Genomic DNA, 21,297 nt, shown 5'->3' on the forward strand with positions numbered 1-21,297 from the left:
AATAGTATGAGAAGCATTGTTTCTAGTTTCACTTTCTTTATATGTGGAAGGCAGGTTTCTTTTCCCTGAGATTTGTGAATTTACAGCTCTATCATTTCTTGTAGGTCAAGATATTTATATAATTGTATTTTGAAAACATGTCTATTTTTATGAATGAGTGGCAATCCTTCAAAAGATGAAGCTCACAATGCCTTAGACACAGAAGAATAAACAAAATTTAAGAAGTTTAGCTGTTACTTACTCTTTCTGGAATTTAAAACATCTGTGATAGGAAGTTTGAAAGTCTGTTTAGATAGATAGCTGAGAGTTTGGTTTGTTTTGGTTTGTTTAGAAAGTATGCTAGTTATTTCAGATGTTTGGCCTATAAAGAATGTAAAACAATTTAATTGTCTCAGGTCTGAATTTAATTCGAGTCACTGGCAGAAGGTCACTAAATTCAGTCCAGGGTTTCATTCAGATTTGCCATTTAGACCTAAAAAATGTTACCATAAAAATGTTGGCATGTTTGTTATGCAGAGAGTATAATGTCTTAATTGAAATGCAACCAGAAACTATTTTAAAAACTTCTATTACAGTTCACATAACAGACAGTATTTTGTAGCTTTAACATCTGTTTTAAAGCCAACTCATGAGATTTAGCTTTTGTCTGACTATAACTCTTTTGATTTCGGTGAAGTTGCACACATTTAAATCCTGATTGAATTTGTCTCACATGATTGGCTTTTTAATTGTATTATTTAATTTTCTTTATCTCCAACCCAGTGTTGTATTATGGAGCTTCAGCACATGTCAGAATATGGTCAATAATGCATCCTTTCTTGTTCCTTTTATATTTTCACAGTTACAGGGATCCATTAAAAGAAAACTGGAAGATGATAGCTCTCCTGCCTCCAGTGGCGTGCCTGATGTCACTTTCCCAAATGACAGTAAAAGACTTTGTCTTGACGATGTAAACCTTGCCATGGGCCAAGGTGCCAATCCCAGCATGGCCTGTCCAGAAATGCAGAGTTCTCCATTCCCCACTGGTCACAGCACTTCTTCCCTGGGAGTCACAGGGCACCCAGTGCTCCTCGAGAACAATCACTTGAATGGGGGTGGCATTGGCTCCCCGTTCTCAGTGCCAGCCAGCACAGAAATAAACCAGAAGGGCTCAATAGGAGGGCAAACCAACAACATTGTCCATTACGACGAGAAAGGAAACAGCTTACAGTCTGTGGACCAGGAGCTGCAAGATCTGTTGGAAGAGCTGACCAAAATGCCTGATCCTTCTCCCAATGACCTGGATCTGGAGAAGATTTTGTGCAGCAAGGCTGAAGATCCACTTGGTCTGAGTCATTCCCAACCAAACCTAAGTACCACTCCAAAGTCTTCCCCACAGACTTCCCACTTGGAGAACCATGTTGCTAACAAAGATTTTTCTCCAGGCTGCAATCCAACCAGTGGAGGATCCCCTCAGATGAGACCATCATCTGCTGGAGCTAACTTCCAAGTTCCTCCCTCAAACAAACCTGCTGCATCACCCATCTCTACAGCAGCTCAGAACAAAAACCAGCCACCACCGATGCTCCCAGTACCCTTGCCCAACATGCCTGGCTCCAACTGGCATGCTCAGCAGCTAAAGCAGCTGGCAGCCAGCAAGCAGGTGTCTGGTACCAAGCAACAAGTACAGACTCCCAGCTGGCCAACTATGTCTCCTCCTGGTCTCTCTCCACCTTACAGGGCAGGATCATCCCCACACCATCAACCTTTCAGTCCTCAAAATGTTATGGTGTCTGGCATGCCTGCTAATAACTTACCAGGAAACAACATTCAGAGTCCTCAAAACACTCTGCTTTCAAGCATGACTTCCAGCAGCACCCCATCCAATGGCCCCTCTCCCCCCTATGGCTCTGAGAAGCTCTCCAGTCCAGCTCTGAGCCAGCAGCCCTTCAGCCCTCAGAGCTCCATGCTGCCTGCTCTCACAGCAGCCAGCTTGCCAGCCAACAGCATTAAAAGCCCACAGAGCAACTTGGTTGCCAGCATGGCCTCCACAAATACCGGACCTTCTCCACCGTACAGGCCAGAAAAGCTGTCAAGCCCTGCTCTGCATCAGCAGCCCTTCAGTCCTCAAGGTACATTAATCTCTAACATCACTCCCACCAGCAATCCCACAAATATGCAGAACTCGCTTTTTAAATCAATGACTGCAAACCAGACCAAAAATATGAACATAATTATGCAACAGCCATCCAGTAGCTTACAGCCAGGTCTGGTGAATGAGAGCCCTGTTAGCCAAGACCAGTTTTCTTTCAACAACACCAAACCACTGTCTCACTTTGCCTCGGAGTCAGCTACTCAGAAAATGTCCCCTCTGACAGCAGGACAAGGACAGCAGTCCCTCATTCACTATCTCCAGCAGCAGCAGCAGCAGCAGCAGCAGCAGCAGCAGCAGCAGCAGCAGCAGCAGCAGCAGTCTCCAGCCACGCAGCAGTCCCAGCAGACCAACAGCAGCCAGTTCCTCCAGCAGCAGTTCCGGCAGCTGATGCAGCCACATCGGATGCAGAGACAGATGCAGGCTGCCACACTGCCATCTCAAAGCAGACAGGTGAGAACCTCTCTTCTGTCTTACATGGCTTATGTGAAAATACCAAGTCATTTATTTTCTGAACTTTGCTTTTCCATTTGTGTTTCAAATGCGACGTCACTAAGTTTCTGAGGTGAGCACAGTGCATACGTGGACAAGGCAGTAACAACCTCTGGTGTTATCATAGTACATTTATTTATTTCTTCAACTAAAAATGTACTGTAATTCCACCATGCATTACCTGTTTTAGCCTGGTGGAGAACTTTGGGCTATTTTGAAGTAATTTTTTTTACTTGTATAGGTGATGGTCTCTTTCATCTTATATTATAATCTCCAGAGATATTCTTGTTGCATGTTTCATGTTATCCTTTCCGAGGGAATATCTTCTTTTTATCTTAGTGCCCTTCAACAAATTCATCTCTGTGTTGTGCTTCTGAGGCTAGAAAAGATCAGGTGGGGTGAGAAGTGAAGTTAAAATGTGTCCTTCATGGACAGCAGGTCAAACAGTACAGCTCCTGAATAGCAAAGAGGCAGACTTGAAATACCTGTTACTAGGATTTGCCAGAAGCCATTCCCTGCTTTGGATGAGGGCCATTCCCCACCCATGGTGATCTGTGATACGAATCGAGCTGGTAAATGCAAAAATGCAGCTGGCAAAAGTGAGGCACAGCCCTGGCTCCTGTCCAGCCACCTCCTCCCTGAGACTCAGTGAGAGGTGTGAATCTGCTAGCACCCCAGATCAGAGACATCTGCTGTGACCAGGGTTCTGGGAGCAGGGAAGGGCTCGAGGACTGGGTCTGAGAGCAGCCTGGCTGTGAGGAATAAATGTCTTTTTGTTTGGAAGAATAGTTGGAAACACCAAACCTCACCACCAGACCAAGGGCTTTGTTAGGCTGAGCCAACACTTTGTAAGCAGACTCCTCCAAGCTGCTTAGCTGTGCACACAGTCACTCCATCAGCAGTTGGGAAGGACTGAGACACTGCTCTCCCAGTAAAGCAGAGACTGATCACTGAAATTCTGCTGGGATCTGCTTGAGAGCTGAAGTGTGAAATGCACTCCAGAGCCAGGTCTTCTTTGCCTTCTTCCCTGCAAACTGACTGGTTCTTAAGGAGGGGGATTTCATCAATCTTGGTGTACTGCTGGTGTAACTAAATACCATGATGTCCTGTGACAGCAATGAGAAATGGGGGATAGTTACTAAATATCCGCTTCTGAGGGGTAAGTCAGTGGAGTGCATTGCCGCTGTGCCTCTTCAGGATCACCTCCCTCTTTTCCCAGTTGTGCTCCCTCGGTTCTCCCCTACTGCCTGCAGCAGCCCAGAGCAGGCAGCAGGGAAGGACTGACCCACTGAACTGGCTTATGCAGCTGTAGAACAGCTAGTGCTCTTCAGAGGGTTACCAGTGAAAGCCCCTTATTCAACAAAGACCTGGAGCACTTTGTTGCTCCAGGCACATGAGGACACTGCTTGTGTTCAGTGGGACCCAGGTTAAAAGGGAGTAGAGAGTCTTGCTGGCTTGGGATCCTGGCCTGTGGATAGACATACGATTGAAAGGGAGCAAAGTGCAGCAGTTCCACAAATTACTGCCCACCAGATGTTTTACTCTGGAGGCAGGTGTGGGTGAAGAACACGTTCATGGTGTTTTCCTGCATCTTGCATGAGGACTGGTAAGGTTAACCACAGTGACATGATCACTTTTGATCATACGTCCATAACCTTTGAGGTTTTTCTTTTTGGCTTCACCACTGAGTCTGTGAAGTAGGAATGTCCTTGTTGGATTCCTGAGGTTTCTATGCCCCAGTTTTCCCTGCTTTGCATTTTAGTCTTATACCTCTGAACCCCTTGCATCACTGATTAGACATAAAAAAAATATAAAAAATTCCTGAAGTCTGTCTGTCTAATTGGCCGAAATACTCCTTCTTTGAGCAACTTCACTGGTGTTCTGCCTGTGCCGCATTTTCAGCTAATTCTCACTGTCAGAGAGAGAGTTATTATAATCTTGCTGCTATCAGTAAAGATCAAGGACAGTTAAGACAGTGATTACAGGTGATGAGCATTTTACATTTTCAGACTAGTTAGGTAAGCTTATGGTGCCTCCCTCATTTTACAGGGAAGACTTAGACCAATAATTACACAGCAGATGACAGTGCTCTAGTTTTACAGTCTGTTGAGCTGCTGAAGAAAGATGGTGGATATTCAGGAGTGGAGCATTTTGTAAGGCTTTGATAACTTTATTGCAAATCTCATAGAAGAAAATGGATCCTGAGTGCTGAGTTAAAAGAAAAATTACATAGGAAAATTATTCTGTGTAGGAATCCCTGAGTCTGAGATACTTACTACATTTCATGGAATCTAGCATGGAGATCTGTTATTTGTCTGCAATAGATTTCTTATTTACGTTGAGAGATAGTACTGAATTTTGGACCCCACCTGCTCTGTACCAATTTTACTCCGTTAGAGAGAAGTAGCCCCAGTGACTGTGGTTTTGATTTCCAGCAGTGTATCCAGAGATGAATTTGAGCTTTGCAGAATTTCAGTGCAGTTCCCTCCTGAGGTAGGTGATGAATAGGACTTTTCAAGGAATGAGCAATTTTTTCATTAAAAGGCACAGTGTTAAAGATTCAGAAGACGGGGGAGACAACTTCTGCATCTCAAAAATTAGTAAATTTCTCGTGGAAAATTGCCCTTTTTTAGCCTCATTCACAGAAATTTGCTCAGAGAAAAATAACAGCATTCCCTGAAATATTGTTTAGTGCTTAAAAGTCATCCCCTTACTCTGTGTGTGTGTTTGCAAATGTGACTAAAATTTATAAAAAGAAGGCATAGTTCTCTCTTCTTTGGAGCAAGAGGTGCAGCTTTGTACAGAAGAAGAATGTGGATGGTGGCCAGTTGGAGGGAGAACAATAAACCATGAAATTTGATCCTTGTAGCAGGCACAGCAACATGGGGAACAGAGCAGCAGCCGCAGACCCAGAGTGAGCGTTTTGCTGTTGTTTCACTGTGCATTAAAGCAAACACTCCACATTCCAAAAGCGGGGTTACTGCTGGTGCCTCACAGCTCTACCATTTCCTAGTTAGTGATGTATCTTTTAAGTGTGATCAGTCTGTGTCCCAGATCCTGTCTTGCCTGGACGCTGCTGAGTGTGATGGGGCTAATCTCCCCCATCTGAAGCACCATGTCTTTATTGTTGGGTATTGATTGAGGCGCTGACAGTTTGCATTGTGTGGTAGCTCAGAGCCTGGTGGGGCTAACACTGCTCTCTGGCCATGGGCAGGTTTTCATTTTATTCCTGAAGGGCTGATACTGTTGAGTGAAATTATACTCAAAGGTCTGGACTTGTAAACAAATATAAACAATATAAACAAATATAAACACAGTAGTAAATGCCAGAGTCAGAGGTATCCAGAGCTATCACACGCTGTTTTCAGGGGTAAAGCTTCACCACTTGAATTCATCCTCTGTTTCTGGGTGCACAAAATGCTGAATTTGCCCAGGCAGGTTGACTAGTTGGGCATCTCCCTGATTTTCATGTCTAAATAGAGTTTGTACTTACAGATTTCCTGTTGTGGAATGCCCAATACACTGGGCCCAGTTCTGCCTTCAGCAATGCTGGTACAACACCCCACTTGCAGAAAAGCTGTTCTGTCAGTCCCCCAGTGCAAGAGCAGACACAGGGCTCTGTGCAGGGCAAGGAGGCATCCCCTCCTCCCTGAAGGCAGGAAAACCAGCCGGGGATATTCACAGTTGAAGTCAGGCTGGAATACAACAAATCCTTTGGGTGGCTATCTCTTTTCCAAGCCCAAGCTGATGTGAGTTAAAACTTGGGAGTCTCAGGGAGGAGGGCAGGATTGCCCACTGCCTGCTCCGTGTGTGAAATGCTGAGAACCAAACCCAGCTGAAAAGGTTGTTTTGTTGGGGGATGTAGGTGATAAACAGCCATTGTCTGGAGGGACAGGCTGAGTCTCTGAGCTCCACTTGCACCGTAGGAACCAAATGTGCTATTCTTGGAGCTCTCTGCATTCCTGCTGACATCCAGAGAGTTGTACACTGGATTGTCAGTGAAGGGTATATTTGTTTCATCTCCATTGCCAAAAATATTGATAGAGAAAAAATGAGAAGGGAAGAGACAGAGAGAAAACTAATATTATTTGCAGTAAAAGTGGCTGTATTTTTAGTACATATGGACTGCATATGGGATAGTGAAGAACATGCTGAGGATTAAAATACCCTTTGAAAAGCAAAGTATTTCTTTGGCTATGGTAAAAGCAGCAATACATTATCTGAGTTGGAAGAATAAACTATAGGTTGCAGAGAAACACCAAAACTTCTGAGCTAGAATATACTTTTTTTTTTAAGTTAAAAAATCTTCTTTCAGAGTGTAAGTTTTCTAAATATAGAAACAAGACTGAAGAAGAAATGTGCTGTTACAAAGAGCAAACTGACCCAGAGGTTAGATGACAAAGGTTAAATAACTATAATGGAATACAAAATACAGCTTTTATTAATATGAAGAAATGGTAATACCATGGCCTGATTTCTGGGTGCCATATATTATGGGAAGTTATTTCTGCCTCTGAAAAGTCAGTGCACTGTGACTGTTAGGTGAGACTGTTCTGACTCAGCAGCACTTCATAAGCTCTGATGCGGGTTGATGAAGAGTTTGGAAAAGCAGAGAACACAACCTGCATCATCTGAGTACATACAGTCCTCCTGCATGTACAGGGGAAAATAATGTTTTATGTGGGATTTCCAAGATGTCACAAGGCATCTTCCTAATGCATAAAACCATTACAGTATCATGCTTTATTAATAAAACCAAAAGTACTAGCCAGATTTCATCTGCAGCTTCAATCCCTACCCTTTTTCATCAGGGTCAAATTTGTTTCTAAAGCCACTTTGAACGAAGTTTTCTCCTGGTCTCTTCTCTTCTCTTCTCTTCTCTTCTCTTCTCTTCTCTTCTCTTCTCTTCTCTTCTCCTCTTCTCCTCAGGAACCAAGTTTTAAAATCTACCTTTTCTTTCTTTTACCAATGCTGTGAAGAGAAAACCAGATTTGATTTCAAAGGACAGTAGCAGCACAATACCAAAGCAAAGCCTTTGAGGGATGGAGAGCTTTTGAAGGCAAAGCAACAAGCCCTTCAGCTAATTAAGTGCCTTTGAATAGGGGAATAAAGGAAGATGGTGATGAATCTGGATTACAGAGAGCAATGAGGCTGAGCGTGGAGTTTGACATCTCCACAGATGTTAAAACATCTTCCTGAATGGTCATTTCTGAATTTACATTTATCTGTGCATTTGCCAGTGAGTTGATTGTTTTTCAAACTTGCAGATTCTCTGTTCTCTTCTCAAGAGAGTCTGAGAGGAGCTTGACTGAAGCTATCAACTCCCTTCTTCTCCCTTCCCTCCCCTGTGAATAAATAATGTCAGATAAGTTTTGGAAAGTAAGAAGTAAACTTGTGGAACAAAATGGGGTGTTTGGCCTCGACACATCAACAGTAATAAAACATAAAATACAGTAATCAATATAAAAACCCCTTAATTGACATCTGATCTTCTGAGCCCATTGCTCTTTCTCAGTGTTTTTTTAGATTTCATTTTTTAGAATTGCGTTGTCTTCTTGTGTTCCATTTTGGGTATTTCAAAGCATTCCCCTGTTGTAGTGGGGCCCTTACAGCCATGCCTTAACCTTCCCACTTCTTTGGCTTGTATTTTAAGATGTTTGCAGGCACTGATGTTTCCAACAGCTCTGCCTAATGCACTCATAATTCCTTCCAGTTTAGCTCTCTGTTGTGCTGATAGCACTCTTGGACACCACACAGCACATCATTAGGGGAAGCAGTCTGCACAGAAGAAGCTTGTAAATAGAGCCAATCCTTCTAAACACCATGTGGGGAGCATTCTCCCCCACTCTCACCATCACCCACCTTTTGGATCTGAAATTAATGTGGACACCACACCAAAGCTGCAGCAATTTCCTCCATCCAGACAGGTCTTTCCCTTGGTCATGACCTGTTTAATAAAATGGAAAATGTTCAACCAGCAATTGAGCATTTAGGACACGGACAACTGTATGGGAATCTCACACTGGACAAATTAAAGTCCAATTGGAAAGAAAAACGAGGCTCAGGACGTACTGTAAACAGCAGTGAGGGGTGGTGGAGGCATTCAGGGAAATCTTCTCTTCCTTATGTGCAGGACAATGAAGCGATGAGGGAGGGTTGTCCAGGGTGGAGAAAGAGGAAGTAGTGCTCATGTGCTGTGAACATGCAGAGGGAAATGTGACTTACCCCAGAGAAATTTAGATGCTGCATTTCAGCCTGACAGGCTGGTTGTGATGTTCCAGGAGCTTCAGGACAGGGGCTGTGTGACCAGGCTGTGTGTCCAGGCTGTGTCACAGGGCTGTGTGTCCATGTTGTGTGTCCAGGCTGTGTGTCCAGGCTGTGTCACAGGGCTGTGTGTCCATGCTGTGTGTCCAAGCTGTGTGTCCAGGCTGTGTGTCCATGCTGTGTGTCCAGGCTGTGTGTCCAGGCTGTGTCACAGGGCTGTGTGTCCATGTTGTGTGTCCAAGCTGTGTGACGAGGCTGTGTGTCCAGGCTGTGTGTCCAGGCTGTGTGTCCAGGCTGTGTCACAGGGCTGTGTGTCCAGGCTGTGTGTCCAGGCTGTGTGTCCAGGCTGTGTCACAGGGCTGTGTGTCCAGGCTGTGTGCCCGAGCTGTGTCCCTGCTCCAGGCCAGGCACAGCCACAGAGCCGTGGGTGAGCAGAGGAGGGGGAGCCATGGCACAGGATTCTGTGTGAGCCCTCAAAGCCCCTCGCTTCTGTGGTTTTCAGCTCTGAGCAACAGACAGTTCTTCCTTCTGCTCTGCAGTGCAGGGTGGGAGACAAGCTCATCTCCCAGAGGTGTTGGGAAGGTGGTACTATCATGTCTGGTTCACCAGTTGTACCCAAACCCCTCTGACCCTGCCAGCCTGGATGGACAGTTCCTCTCAGGTTTTCCAGACAGCTTGGGAGCAGTTCACAAGTGCTCTGGGCTAAACATCAGCTGAATCAGGCCCCATCTGCAGATTTTCTTGCCTTTTTTTCTCCGCTCACGTAACCAATTTTACTTTCTTTGTTATCACAGATTAGAAAAAAAATCCATATGCAGAAATCTTTAATTAAAAGCAGTTGAGCAAAAGGTTTTGAACACACATATTTTCTCAACTGTGCTCTTAGATACAATAAAGTTTTAAACATCCCAGGAATCCAGGCAAGGACTTGACAACCTTCTCACTGCTTGGCTTCAGGATGAATGCCATAACTTCCTTCTGTGTATCATTCTTAAAAATAACAACTTGTAGAGTGGTTAGTGATGGGTAAGGTACATCCTCACTCACAAGTCAGCACACCCATAATTCTTATATTGCAAAGGTGTGTTCATGGCCCAGTGTGCTGAGGAATAGCAATGAGGAAATGGTTTCCATGACCCTGTTGTACACCCAACTCATTTCAACTGTGCTGTAAATCCCCATTAATATCAGAACATCTTCATTCCATTTTCCCCATGTTTTTGGAAGGTAGGGTTGTACATTGTCTGTATTTTCTGTCTCTTTCTTAGTAAATGAGAGTTTGGGGAGCTTGGGTTGAACTAAAAGCAGCTTGGCTTTTGGAAAATGTGCTCACTTCCCTAAAGCCATGCCCTGCTTATTTCCTCAAATTTGATGCCTAAATTAATAAATAATTTTAATATTTTCCACAGTGGTGCTTTAGAGCATGGCATCTACCCTTGATTTTTGGGGTGCTTTCTACTTATTATTGTTGTGTCATAGTCTAAAATTATATCAGTACTTCACAAGGCAAAAATACATGCAGAACCAAAGTCCAATTTAACCAAGAGAATAAAGGCAAACAAGAGTGTAGGAGAGTCCCTGGATGCAGTTAATGCCGTGCCTGGCTCCGGCAGGGCAGGGCAGGGTGACAGAGCAGCCCCTTTGCCTCCCTGTTCTGCTCTTCCTGCCTGGCTGCAGTGAGCCCTGCACACCAGCTCAAAGTACAAACATGTTTTGATTCGGATGCAATACCTAGAAATAACTTTCCTGGTAAAATGAACTCGGTGGGGGTTTTTTAATTTTTTTTTTTCTTTGGGCATTTTGGAGAAATTTCAGTGTGTGGGTGGGGGAAAACAAAGCCGAGTCTGTAAACAGGAACTGATATTGTCTGTGGGACTGAATGGGGAGAGAAACTGAACTGGCCTCGGTGATTCTCTCATACATCTGTGAGTCTGGAAACACTGGGATGATTCACAGTTTGCTGATTAATACAGGAGCAGGCAAAATGGTGTGAATTAACAGCCATTACAGAGCTGCACTGGATGGCAAATATCCCCCCAGAACAAACGATGTTTCATGAAGATTGCTTAGAGGAAGAGGTAATGGGTCTTAAATACGAATTAGAAGCAGTCCCATCAAAGCTGTTAACATTAAGGTTTGAAAGCCAAACATTATTATGAGTTGTTTTCAAAAACTGTACATTTAGGAAGCCCATCAGTCTGCCCTGTTGGCTGTGTAATATTTCTGTCTCAAGCACTTAGGATATTTCAAGCACCCAGTACTAATAATTGATAGAAATTCACAATGAGAATGCAGAAGCTCTTCTTAGGGCTTTGAAGGCTAATCATTCTATTACATGTTTTAAAGTTAAATTTTTTATAGCACATATAAAGGCAAATATCATCATTATCAGTACATAATTCTGAAAAGCTACTATTAAGTGCCATTAACAAGAAGTAATCCTGTATTACAATTTAACCCTTGGAATATAGGAATGTTAAAGAATGAAGGTAGTAAATGCATTACTTCAGTATAAATAATATTCTCTGTATAAGCAGCAAAATTATTTAACATTTGTCGTTGAATTAATGAAAACACAATTCCTTGGATCAGTGTCAGGCAGATGCAGATGTGAATGCAGGTTATGCACAAGCTGTGCTGAGCTATTTTTCCCCACTACAGAATTGATGAGAGACCCACAAGGAGGGTAAGCCCTTTAATGTAGCCAAAATAGTGTGATATCCTGGCCTAAGACGTTACATTAACAGCTTGATCTTGTAAAGATTCAAACACACACGCCTAAATTTACGCAGTGGGAGGTCATTCCAGGATGACTGAAGGATTATTTCTGAGAGCAGAGTGAATCATGTATGTATCTAGGCTTTGTATGCTCAAGAAAGACCAAAGGTGGAGCAGAAGGATGCAGCAAGGGGCCCAGCAGTCGTTGGCAATGCTATATTAGTGCTGCAGCAAAAAAAGAGCAGGAGTTGGAAGCTTTGATGCACTTGTTCCTGCCTCAGCTCAGGTTTACATTTGAATTATTTTTGGCTTTTCTGGTGGTGTTGTTGTTGTTGTTGGTACTGGGGGGTTTTTTCCCTCTAGGGGTTAGTACCAGCATTTTACAAACTTGCCAAGCTATAAATAAATTAATGTTTTAATCAGTCCAGGGGTTATTTGAAGTCCTCTTGTGTTTGTTTTTTAAAGTCATCAATTGCAAAAGGAAAATTTGCCCCTTGTAGGAAGAGAAGCTGCCCCATCCTCTCAGGCACAGCAAGAAAAAAAGTAAATGGGATAAAAAAATTCTTAACAAAACACTTTTTCCCTTTCTTTTGTGTTTAGCAGACTTCTAATGTTAATGTGTTTCTTCCCTTTCCAGCAGATGAGGACATACTACCCCGGAATATCAGTAGTATGTATCCCTGTCATAAACAAATCAATTTCCCTTAGTGCTTAATTACTCAGGGCTTTTGAAAGCTTCTCTTTGCATAGCAAATATGTTTAATATTTCCTTTACTCTGTGGCATTAAGAATAAACAGTTAGAGCACTGGGTTGAAGGGTAGTTTACAGGACTCTCATGCTCGGGCAGTCTGTTTTCTCTCCCGGTTGCTCCGAAGGCTGTGTTTAAGCGATGAATGAGCAATCACATCAGCATCATTTTTTTGTTTTGTACAACCCCCTTTTCTCCTCCTTTGCTGCTCGCTCAGCACACTTTCTGCAGCGGCATTTTCGTTTTCTCCATGGAATTGTGTTTAGCAGCATAGCTGCATGATGAGTATGAAACACTTTTCTCTCCTTTCCCTCCCCAGAGATGCCCTGTGACTTCCTCTATTAGTCTATTAATCGCCGTAGCTCAAAATTCAGTCTGATCAAAGGAGCAGAACGAGGTTGAAAAGTGCAGATTCTAGCAATTGACTTGACTGTTTAGATTCCCTGCTGAGCTCATTTAGAGCTGGAATTAGGCTATTCCTGCTGTATTTTTCGTCCTTGGCTCGGCGCTAGCGCAGCGCGGCCGCTGCCTCGCCCAGCCTGGAGCCAGCGCTGCCAGGGCAGCGTCCATCCATCCCCTGGGCCAGCACAGTGCCAAGCAACCTCAGCTTGTCTTGGTAAAAACATTGCTTTAGTTACCTGACATCAGGAAAAGTGGAGAAGCAGTTCACTGAAGGAGTAAATCTTGATGATTTTAGTTTAAGCATTAAGTTTCTGTCTCTTGGAAGATCTTTGCTAAGGTTGTGGCGCATGATACGAGTGGGAAAGCAAGAATTAAATCAAAATGGAAACGGGAAATTTGTAAACAACGTGAAGTTTCTTGTAAAAGTTTTCTTCACACAGTAATGAGTCACTTCAGGAATATAGTTGGTGTTAATGCCTATTTATACATGCAGTTAGAAACTGGTGCTGTTTTCTCTCATTAATAGCCTTGTTTTTCTTGTTTGCTTAAGGCAAAAATGCAGACTGCTCATACCTGTGGTGTTTGCTGCAGATTAACATCTGCTTTTGCAATTCTTACACATCTCAAATTCCTGCTGATGTAACTGGGAGTACAAGCTCTCCAGGAATAGTGTTGGACTCTTGATGTCATTATTTGTGATTCTACAGTTACCCAAAGTGTACTAATATCTCTCAAATAGAGGTAGAGTCATTTGATGTGTAAGTTCTTATCTCATTAAGGTGAATTATTGTTACTGAAATGTGAATGGCATTCTATTATCAGAGAATATTATGTATATAATGGTTTAAGAGCGCCTAAGGTCAGCAATAACAGAGGAGTACTGATAACATCACCGCAGACTGTGTGATGTCCTGAAATGTGAGTAAATCTTTAACTGAAAAAGGTAGACATATCAGTGTTTTCCCATAGTTTAGGACTTGGACTAAAATCCCCAACATTTATTTATGTTGCATTTTATTTTTTTAAAGGAAATTAAAAATTACTAATTAATAAGAAATTTTCCATTAAAAAAAATATGGCATTGAGGGGGGATATGTACCAATCTATTTTGTGCCCAGTCCAGAGTCTGAGTTTTTCCTGGATAGGTGGCATATATCTATATGTCTATGAATTATATTTTTAGAAAGAACTGTGGCTTTCATGAGGGACCTTATGTGCTAAAAGGTTAGTAAGGAACTCTTGTTTTCAATGTGTTGCTCCATTCTAGGTTGACACAATATATAAAGTTACTGTGCTTTAGCTTATGAAGAGCTAAATAATAATCCTCAAATTTCATCCTTTATAAAGCATTTTTCAGAATGGTGGGCCAAAATATGGCTTTCTCTATGATTTTTTTTTTCTACTTATGATAATACTATTGAGAAATTTAATAAGATTCAATGTTGTCTAGCTGCATTTAAAATACACATTTTGCATAGTTGTCTTGATCAAGCCAGGGGGAAGGTATGTACCTGCTGCCTAGATTACTGTCAAACATAACTGAAAGTAGAGTTGAATTGTACTCTGTTCTCCTAACAGACCCTGCTTGCTCCTCTGACTGGGTACTAAAAGGCTTTTATTGCCCAGACTAACTAATATTTTCCAAATAAAACATTTTTGTCAGTTTCTGAAGAAATAGCAGAACAAGTACCACCTTAGACAGGCTGGAAGGAGTCCTGTGCTGTGGATTATAAACCAAAACAGTTGGCCAGAATAAGGAATTAAAGTAATCCCTGATATTAGGAACATGAAAATGAGATGACCTTCTGTACATGTGGGTTTTTAACCCAGCTGCACCACAGACTCCCCTCCGTCACTGTTTCTCCACACCTTTACTGGGCAGAAAACAAAAGCCCAGCCATTCAGCTGGGAAACTGGAACACATGCTTGCAAATGTTACAGCCTTTAAATGCATTGTATTTTTAACAGTAGTTCGTGATTGGAATGACAGGAAGGAAATGAGCAGAAAACATCCTATTCTATCTCTATATAAAATCTTGCTTGTGAAAGATTCAGTTACCACAATAATGATGGGACGCCAATTGATTCATTGTGCTGGGAGACAAGTGCTGAGCCAGAGAGCCAGCAGGGTCATTTTCTTGCTCCAGCTCCACTTTGGTTGTTTGCTGAGGAAGGGCAGGAGAGGGTTATAAAGCTGCTGCCACTACATTCACTTCATGTTTTTCTCAGAAGAGAAGAGACACCACCAGCCAAGATCTCTTTCCTTTGGAAATTGTGGCTGGGAAGGGCCCCTTTGGCTCGCCAGACAAAGTGGGCAGTCAGACAGCCCCTTTCCTGAATCCCAGGAAGGCACCAGACGGCTGAAGGAAGAGAGGCACCAGGCTGAATTAGATTGCCTCCTGCTTTGGACAGTACGGCAGGGAGGCTTGCTTAATTGCTTTGCAGCTGTTCATTTTTTCCCCTTCTCCCTCCCCTGCCTCCTCTCCCTCCTCCCAGCTGACTCCGGAGGCAGCCCCTGCTCCAGCCCCTGGAAACCTCCCCAGCCTGGGGCTAGAGTATCAGAGCTTTGTGGACTCATTTTTATCAGTCTTTATACTCTTTCCTCAAGCTCAGCAGCAAATGGGAGCAGAAAGTATTAAGGAAAAAAATTGGTGTAACCTGCTGGTTTGTTGTTTTTTTCCTGAGTTAGTTGGTGCCCTGGTTTCTGAAAGCTGCTAGGACAGGGGCAGGGCAGTACCATGGTATCAGGAGAGGCAGCAGGGTGTCATCACCAGCAGGGCCTGGCATCCTGTCTGAGCAGACAAACCAGGAGAGCCTTCCAATGAGCCCCCTGGGATGTGGCACTCCCTGCAGCAGGATTTACAAGACATTTGGGATTCGCTCTCCAGAGCTGCTGCTCCCTTCACAGAGCTCTCCCAGCCTCCTGCCAGGCAGTGTGACTGTCAGCTGGAGCTGGTTTGGTGATGGTAGAAGAGAGAGCCTCGACACTGAAATGGTCCTGCTATGAGTACTCAAGGCAAAGCTCTCGAACCTTGGAGAACATGCAGAGTTCTCCAGCCCTCAAAACCTGCTCAGGCCAGACTTGCAGATTTGCATGTATCTCATAATCCCAAACTGTCTGAACCTCATGTTTGTTAAGAAAACAAAGTTTGTTTCCTTAATTGCTCTCACTCCCGGATTTAAACATTTAAAAGGTGTTTCCATGCTGGAGCAATGAGGCTGTGGGCAGGACTGTGCTCACCTGCTCTGCAGAGAGGGGCTCTGCTCTCACTACTCAGCCAGCCTTCCCAGCTCTGTTCACCTCCAGCAGCAATGTCAAGCTAACCCAGTTTTTCAGCTGGTATTGAGTGCCACAGGCAAGTTTCAGAGATGTCTCTTTAATTCCTGAACTTGTAGAATTTTGTGAATATTTTCCCTCCAGTTCTACTGACTCATGCAGTCCAGGGAGTGGAGGCAGTGAGAGAACATGAAGACTGTAACCCAGGCCTAATTTACTTATCTGGTAAAGCCAGTTGTCAGTAAGCCTTTCACATCTCTGTCCACAAAGACAGTACCTCCTGTGAGGCTGTTTGGCCTCCCAGGTATAAATATGGCATCAGTAGTACTTGACTGTCCTAGGCCAAGGCACCTCCTGTGCTAGATGCCCTGTCTGGGTGATAGCATTCCAATGGGAAATGCTGCTGAGCCTGGTGCAGGGCACACAGCTCTTTGTTGTTGGGGGCATGGGCTGTTGTGGCACACTAATTTCTTTATTCTAGACCTGTTTGCTGCTTACTTTTTATGATATCTTTAACAGCCTAAACCAGAACTTGAGGTGGGCACCAGTGCAGGGTTTTGACACATTTCTTTTAAGGCACATAACTGTAATGGGGATCATTGCTCACTGGGGCTCACTGGGGAGACTGGGGGTGTTGTTCCTGGAAAGGGAGTGCAGCTACAAGATGCTTGGGTGCTCAGAGAGATTTGTGTCTGTAAGAAATGGATTTAGAAATAAGTTACAGTAGTAAGTAGCAGTGACTTTTCTTTTTCCCCTAATCTGTTCAACATGCAGCTATGATAGCTCTGGCAGTTAGATTTGAAGTGAAACTGGCTCCACAAGGTACAAAGGCTCTCGAGCCTCATTGCTGAGACCGGAAATCCATTGTGGCTCCTGATTAGTGCTGGTGAAATCGGAAACCTTTCTTGGGGCAGATAATGATCTCGCAAATGAAAATATAACCTGTTAATCCTGATTTTTTAACAGGATAGTTATGCAACTCCAGGCCAAATCCAGGATGTGTCTTATCTGTGCACCCCTTGGTCAGAAAAGCTTTGCTGATAGGGAAGGATGGGTTTGGACCCCTGCAGTACCCTCTCCTCAGAGCTCCCCTGCTTAATGCCAGGCCTGGGGCCAGAGGCAGCAGAGGGGTCATGGGGTGAGACTGAGTAAAGAAATTGGGGTTCATATCTTGAGACCACCCCTCTGAACTTCTTGGCTGAAGGTTGGGCCTCTGTTTAATGTTCCTCCCCATGTTCCTCCCCAGTCACCACTGCCAAAAGACAGGTGGTCTGGCTGGAGCTATCCATGCTTTTGCAGTCCCATAATAATCCTTTTAATTATGGGTAACAATCGGTTCTGTTTTTTCCTATGTTAATAACAAGTTCCAGGGTATAAATAACTCTGCAATTAAAACACCTAACGATTTACCATTTGACACCTATGCAGTCTGCTGGAGGAGCCTTGGCTGTGCAAGGAAATTTTTTCTCCTGCCCTGAATATTTTATAATTGTTCTACAAAGAGCACATGGATGCTCCAGTCATTAAGAAATGCCAACCAAGGTACGTTGTGGCACCAGGGAGCAGAGAACAAATAGCTAGGGCTGTGCTGCAGCTGGAGGGAAAACTCCTTTCAGACCTGCAGCCCTGGTTTGTTTGACTAGTTCTGTATATTGACCTTTGTTTTTTTTTAAGAAAAACACAAACAGTATTGCTTTCTTAAAGGACCCATTAACTCCTTCAGAGGCTTTGTGGTGCCTGTGGATGAGAGCAGCAGACGTGTGGCCGTGTACTGCAGCCTGGACACCTCTGCTGTTTGCTTTCCTTGGGTGTCTGCAGACACAGCCTGCATGGCCCCTCCTTTGTGCTTTTGGAAGAGGCAGTCTGTATGTAAATACATGCAAATAGGACTAGTCACAATTTCCAAGGAGATAGGGGTGATGGGGAGAGGGAAATTCACCTCTGCTTTCTGAGGGGAGGCAGAGTCCCAAGTGTCATTTCCGAGACCGCCTGTGGTGTGTTTGATGTGGAGCCTGCGAATGGAGTTGCTTAAACATACCAGTGTGCCTAAAAATGTAAAAATAAAAGCAGTGCTATTTTAAGACTCGAGAATCAGGGATTATAAATAGCCCAACTGGTGTGTTACTCCTGGCTGGGTGTGTCGGTCCTGAAACACCAGCACAGCTGTCACTTCCCTTTGAAGCGGCTTGTCGCTAATGACCGCAGCTGGGAGCCTCCTCCACGCTCCCTGTTCTCTGATAAGCTCAGGGCACTGATAAGGTGCTCTCCAGGCCAGGTCCATCACACCAGCCCTCAAATGGCCCAGCTGGGCCTGCAAGCACTCCGGGATGGGAGCTGGGTCAGGCTGGCAGGGAGCTGGGACTCAGTGGAGGGAGGCAGTGCTGGCCGAACGCAGCAGAGGTTCTGCTCAGAGCCTCTCTCAGGTTCTGCTGAGAACAAGCTGTGGAGCTGGGGCTGCTGAACCCCAGAAAAAAGGCAAACAGTTTTGTGGCTAAGCACTAGTTTGGGCCTTCTGAGCTGTGGATTTAGAGCTCTCTGTTGTCAGTCTTCTTCTGTAGCTGGTTGGGATACATCTTTCTGCTCCCCTCATTTAGATTCTCCTGTGGCCAGTGGAGGACAAGCTGTTTCCAGAGTAATTTCAGCTCAATACAATGTGCACCTCCAAGGTGAGGCTGCAGTGAGAGAAGCCTGTAAAACACACCAAGGCTTGGCCCTTGCCTGCTCGAGGTGCCTTTATTCCCACTCTGTGGAGGCAACAGCAGCTGTGGTGATCCAATACATGAAGTCAATTAAATTGAAAGTCACACAGGTACCTTAAATAGCTGACTTTTTACTTTCTGACTTTCAAAAATCAGGTTTGTTTCTGACTATTATTCCAGTGTGGTGGCTGGAAAGAAGCACCTTTGATGCTGTGTTCCACTGCCTCCACAGTGCGGCTGAGAGGCAGGGGGACAGACTCTTCCTTGGAGGCTGTTTCCAAGAGGAATTCTGGCTGACTCTTGCACCAAGTAATGATATGTTTATTTGCAATATATGGAGCCAGGAGCTGTCTCTGGATGATAGGGATCTGGAGACTGGTAAACAAAAAAAGGCAAGGTTGGAACTCAAACTGTAAGAAGAGTTGTTTGGGTCTAAAGAAAACAACTATAAACCGAATAATGATGATGTTCAAAAAGGTCTGGAGTGGTGTATGTCAGGACAAGGTGCAAATGTATCTGCCAAGCCCCTGCACTGGTAGGATGCTAAAATCTGGGTTATTCTCACAGGGAGCTCTGAGTAGCTTGTACCCAGAAGGCGAAGCAAAGGGAGCTTGTGGGCCATTTCTTCTTTTCATAACAAATAGAAATGGGCCAGGAATCTCTCCTGGTGTAGCTGACTCTTCCCCAAACAGGGAGAGCTTATTTCATATTCTTGCACTGGAGGAAAGCTGGCAAATAGGCATCAGTAAAAGAAGCAAAACACCCTGATGTCTGAAGATTTCCAAGAGCTCATGCTGAATTCTTACTCTGCTTGTGGCACATATGCCCGTGTCCTGATGGGATGCTCCACTAGCACAGGCACCAAGCCGTTGGTGAGAAGAAGATTTCCATCAAAAAATGAACCGGAACAAGAGAAGTGAAAAAATAAAGATCTTAGAGGTTCAAACTTGATAAGCTGACAGCTCCATTTCCAAAGCTGGATGTTTTCAACTAACCACCAAGAAACAGTATCCAAGAAACAGTATTTTAGTAATACTGACTGTGCTAACTGTGGTGGACCACCTGCATTCTGCACAGTACTGACAGTCAGGGAGCTTCTGGGGGTCCTGAACAGGGATCTGAAAAGCTAAGGTTAGGTGCCAGGCCAAAGATGAAAGCCTTTTTCTGAAAGTGAAGTTGTTATCTCAGTCTGAGAGCAGAGACTTCTCCCATGGCTCTGTGTGGTGAGAGCTGCTCCTGGAGGGCAGTGGAAGGACTGATTTAATGCTCCTTGTCTCCTTGCTTTTATGCTGAACTCTAAATCATGCCTGTGTTTGGCAGCAGCTTAGCAGTGAGTGCAGCACAGTGCCTGAGACCCCTCGGGTGCCACAAGCACCCAGATCTCCTCTGCCCTGGCCTGGGGGATGTTTGCAGCTGAGGTCTGTGGCTCTGTGAGGATGCACAACACACATGGACACAGACAGACACAGACACACATACACCCCCACCCCGTTATGGTATGAAGAAGCTCAGCTTGCTTTTTATTGCCTCTCCCCACTCCCCCCTTCTTCTTTTCTATAATCATTGCAAAACAGGAACAAATGAGTGTGTCACTTTAAACCATGAAACCACTTAGTCCATAAAGACAGATTTGGCGTCTTTGTGCTGGCGGTGACAGGCCAGCGTCACTCCATAGTGATCCCACTGTTCTCCTCGGCCCCGCACCCCACTGCCCTCCCCACCCCCTCCCAGATTTGCTCCGTGTTTGCCTGCCTCTGTTTTTGTGGTTGGTAACCAGCAGAAGAATGGAATGGATTTAATGATTTGTTGGCTGCGGTGCTGGCATGATTAAGTCAATAAAGCTGCGAGCTGAAAACAGTGTAGTTACAGTATATGACTTTAACCTTGTTAATGCATGTTTACGTCCCCCTGCCCAATGTATAGCTGTATATTGCATAAAGAAGATCTGACCAATCTTTAACCCATTAAATAATTCATAAAGTGAGAGCAGACATCAGCTACTTGCAGAGCGGATCAGTAACCATGGGGTCAGCAATAACTTTGGCTCCCTGGACCATATCCAGCATGTTTAAACTCTGGTGATGTCACCAGGCAAGCTTCTAAGCTTAATCATTTGGATGGGAACAAAGGGAAGTTAACTGTTGACATGCAGTGTCTCAGAGAAGAGACACGTGCAGTGCTCTGCAGCATGCCTGCCTCGCAGGGAGCGTGGCCAGGCTCCAGCATCCGAGCCTCTTTTGTACACATCCCTCTTTCCTTACAGCAAAAGTGAGGCTGGCCAAATGTTCAAAGGCACGTGTTTCCTAAACTCCTGTTATCTTAAGTGACAGGAACACCAGAATCCCACAGAATTTCAGGGAAATGTTGGCTCACAAGATGGTATTGGGAGGCACTTAGAAGGTTTTCTCATCATGGGTAAATATTGAACAAAAAACATCTGCAATGTAAATGACAGAGAAGGACATATAATGTGGATGGAACAGGGTGAAGACAGGGATGTGTGAGAGGATGTGGAATTAAACTGGACCATTCTCTCTGCAGTAAAAGTTGTCAGAATAAAGTATC

General features: G+C 44.3%; 1 protein-coding gene across 1 annotated transcript in view; it reads left to right on the forward strand.

Annotated features, from left to right (window-relative positions):
- The window catches only part of MAMLD1 (mastermind like domain containing 1), an 81,207-nt gene that overhangs the window by 46,439 nt on the left and 13,471 nt on the right, over window positions 1-21,297 (forward strand). Inside the window, exon 2 of the mRNA XM_041396622.1 lies at window positions 842-2,584. Coding sequence (XP_041252556.1) covers window positions 842-2,584 — 1,743 coding nt within the window. The remainder of the gene's footprint in view (window positions 1-841; window positions 2,585-21,297) is intronic.

Source organism: Onychostruthus taczanowskii, unplaced genomic scaffold (genome assembly GCF_017590055.1).
Source record: "Onychostruthus taczanowskii isolate IOZ18803 unplaced genomic scaffold, ASM1759005v1 scaffold13, whole genome shotgun sequence".
NCBI lineage: Eukaryota > Metazoa > Chordata > Aves > Passeriformes > Passeridae > Onychostruthus > Onychostruthus taczanowskii.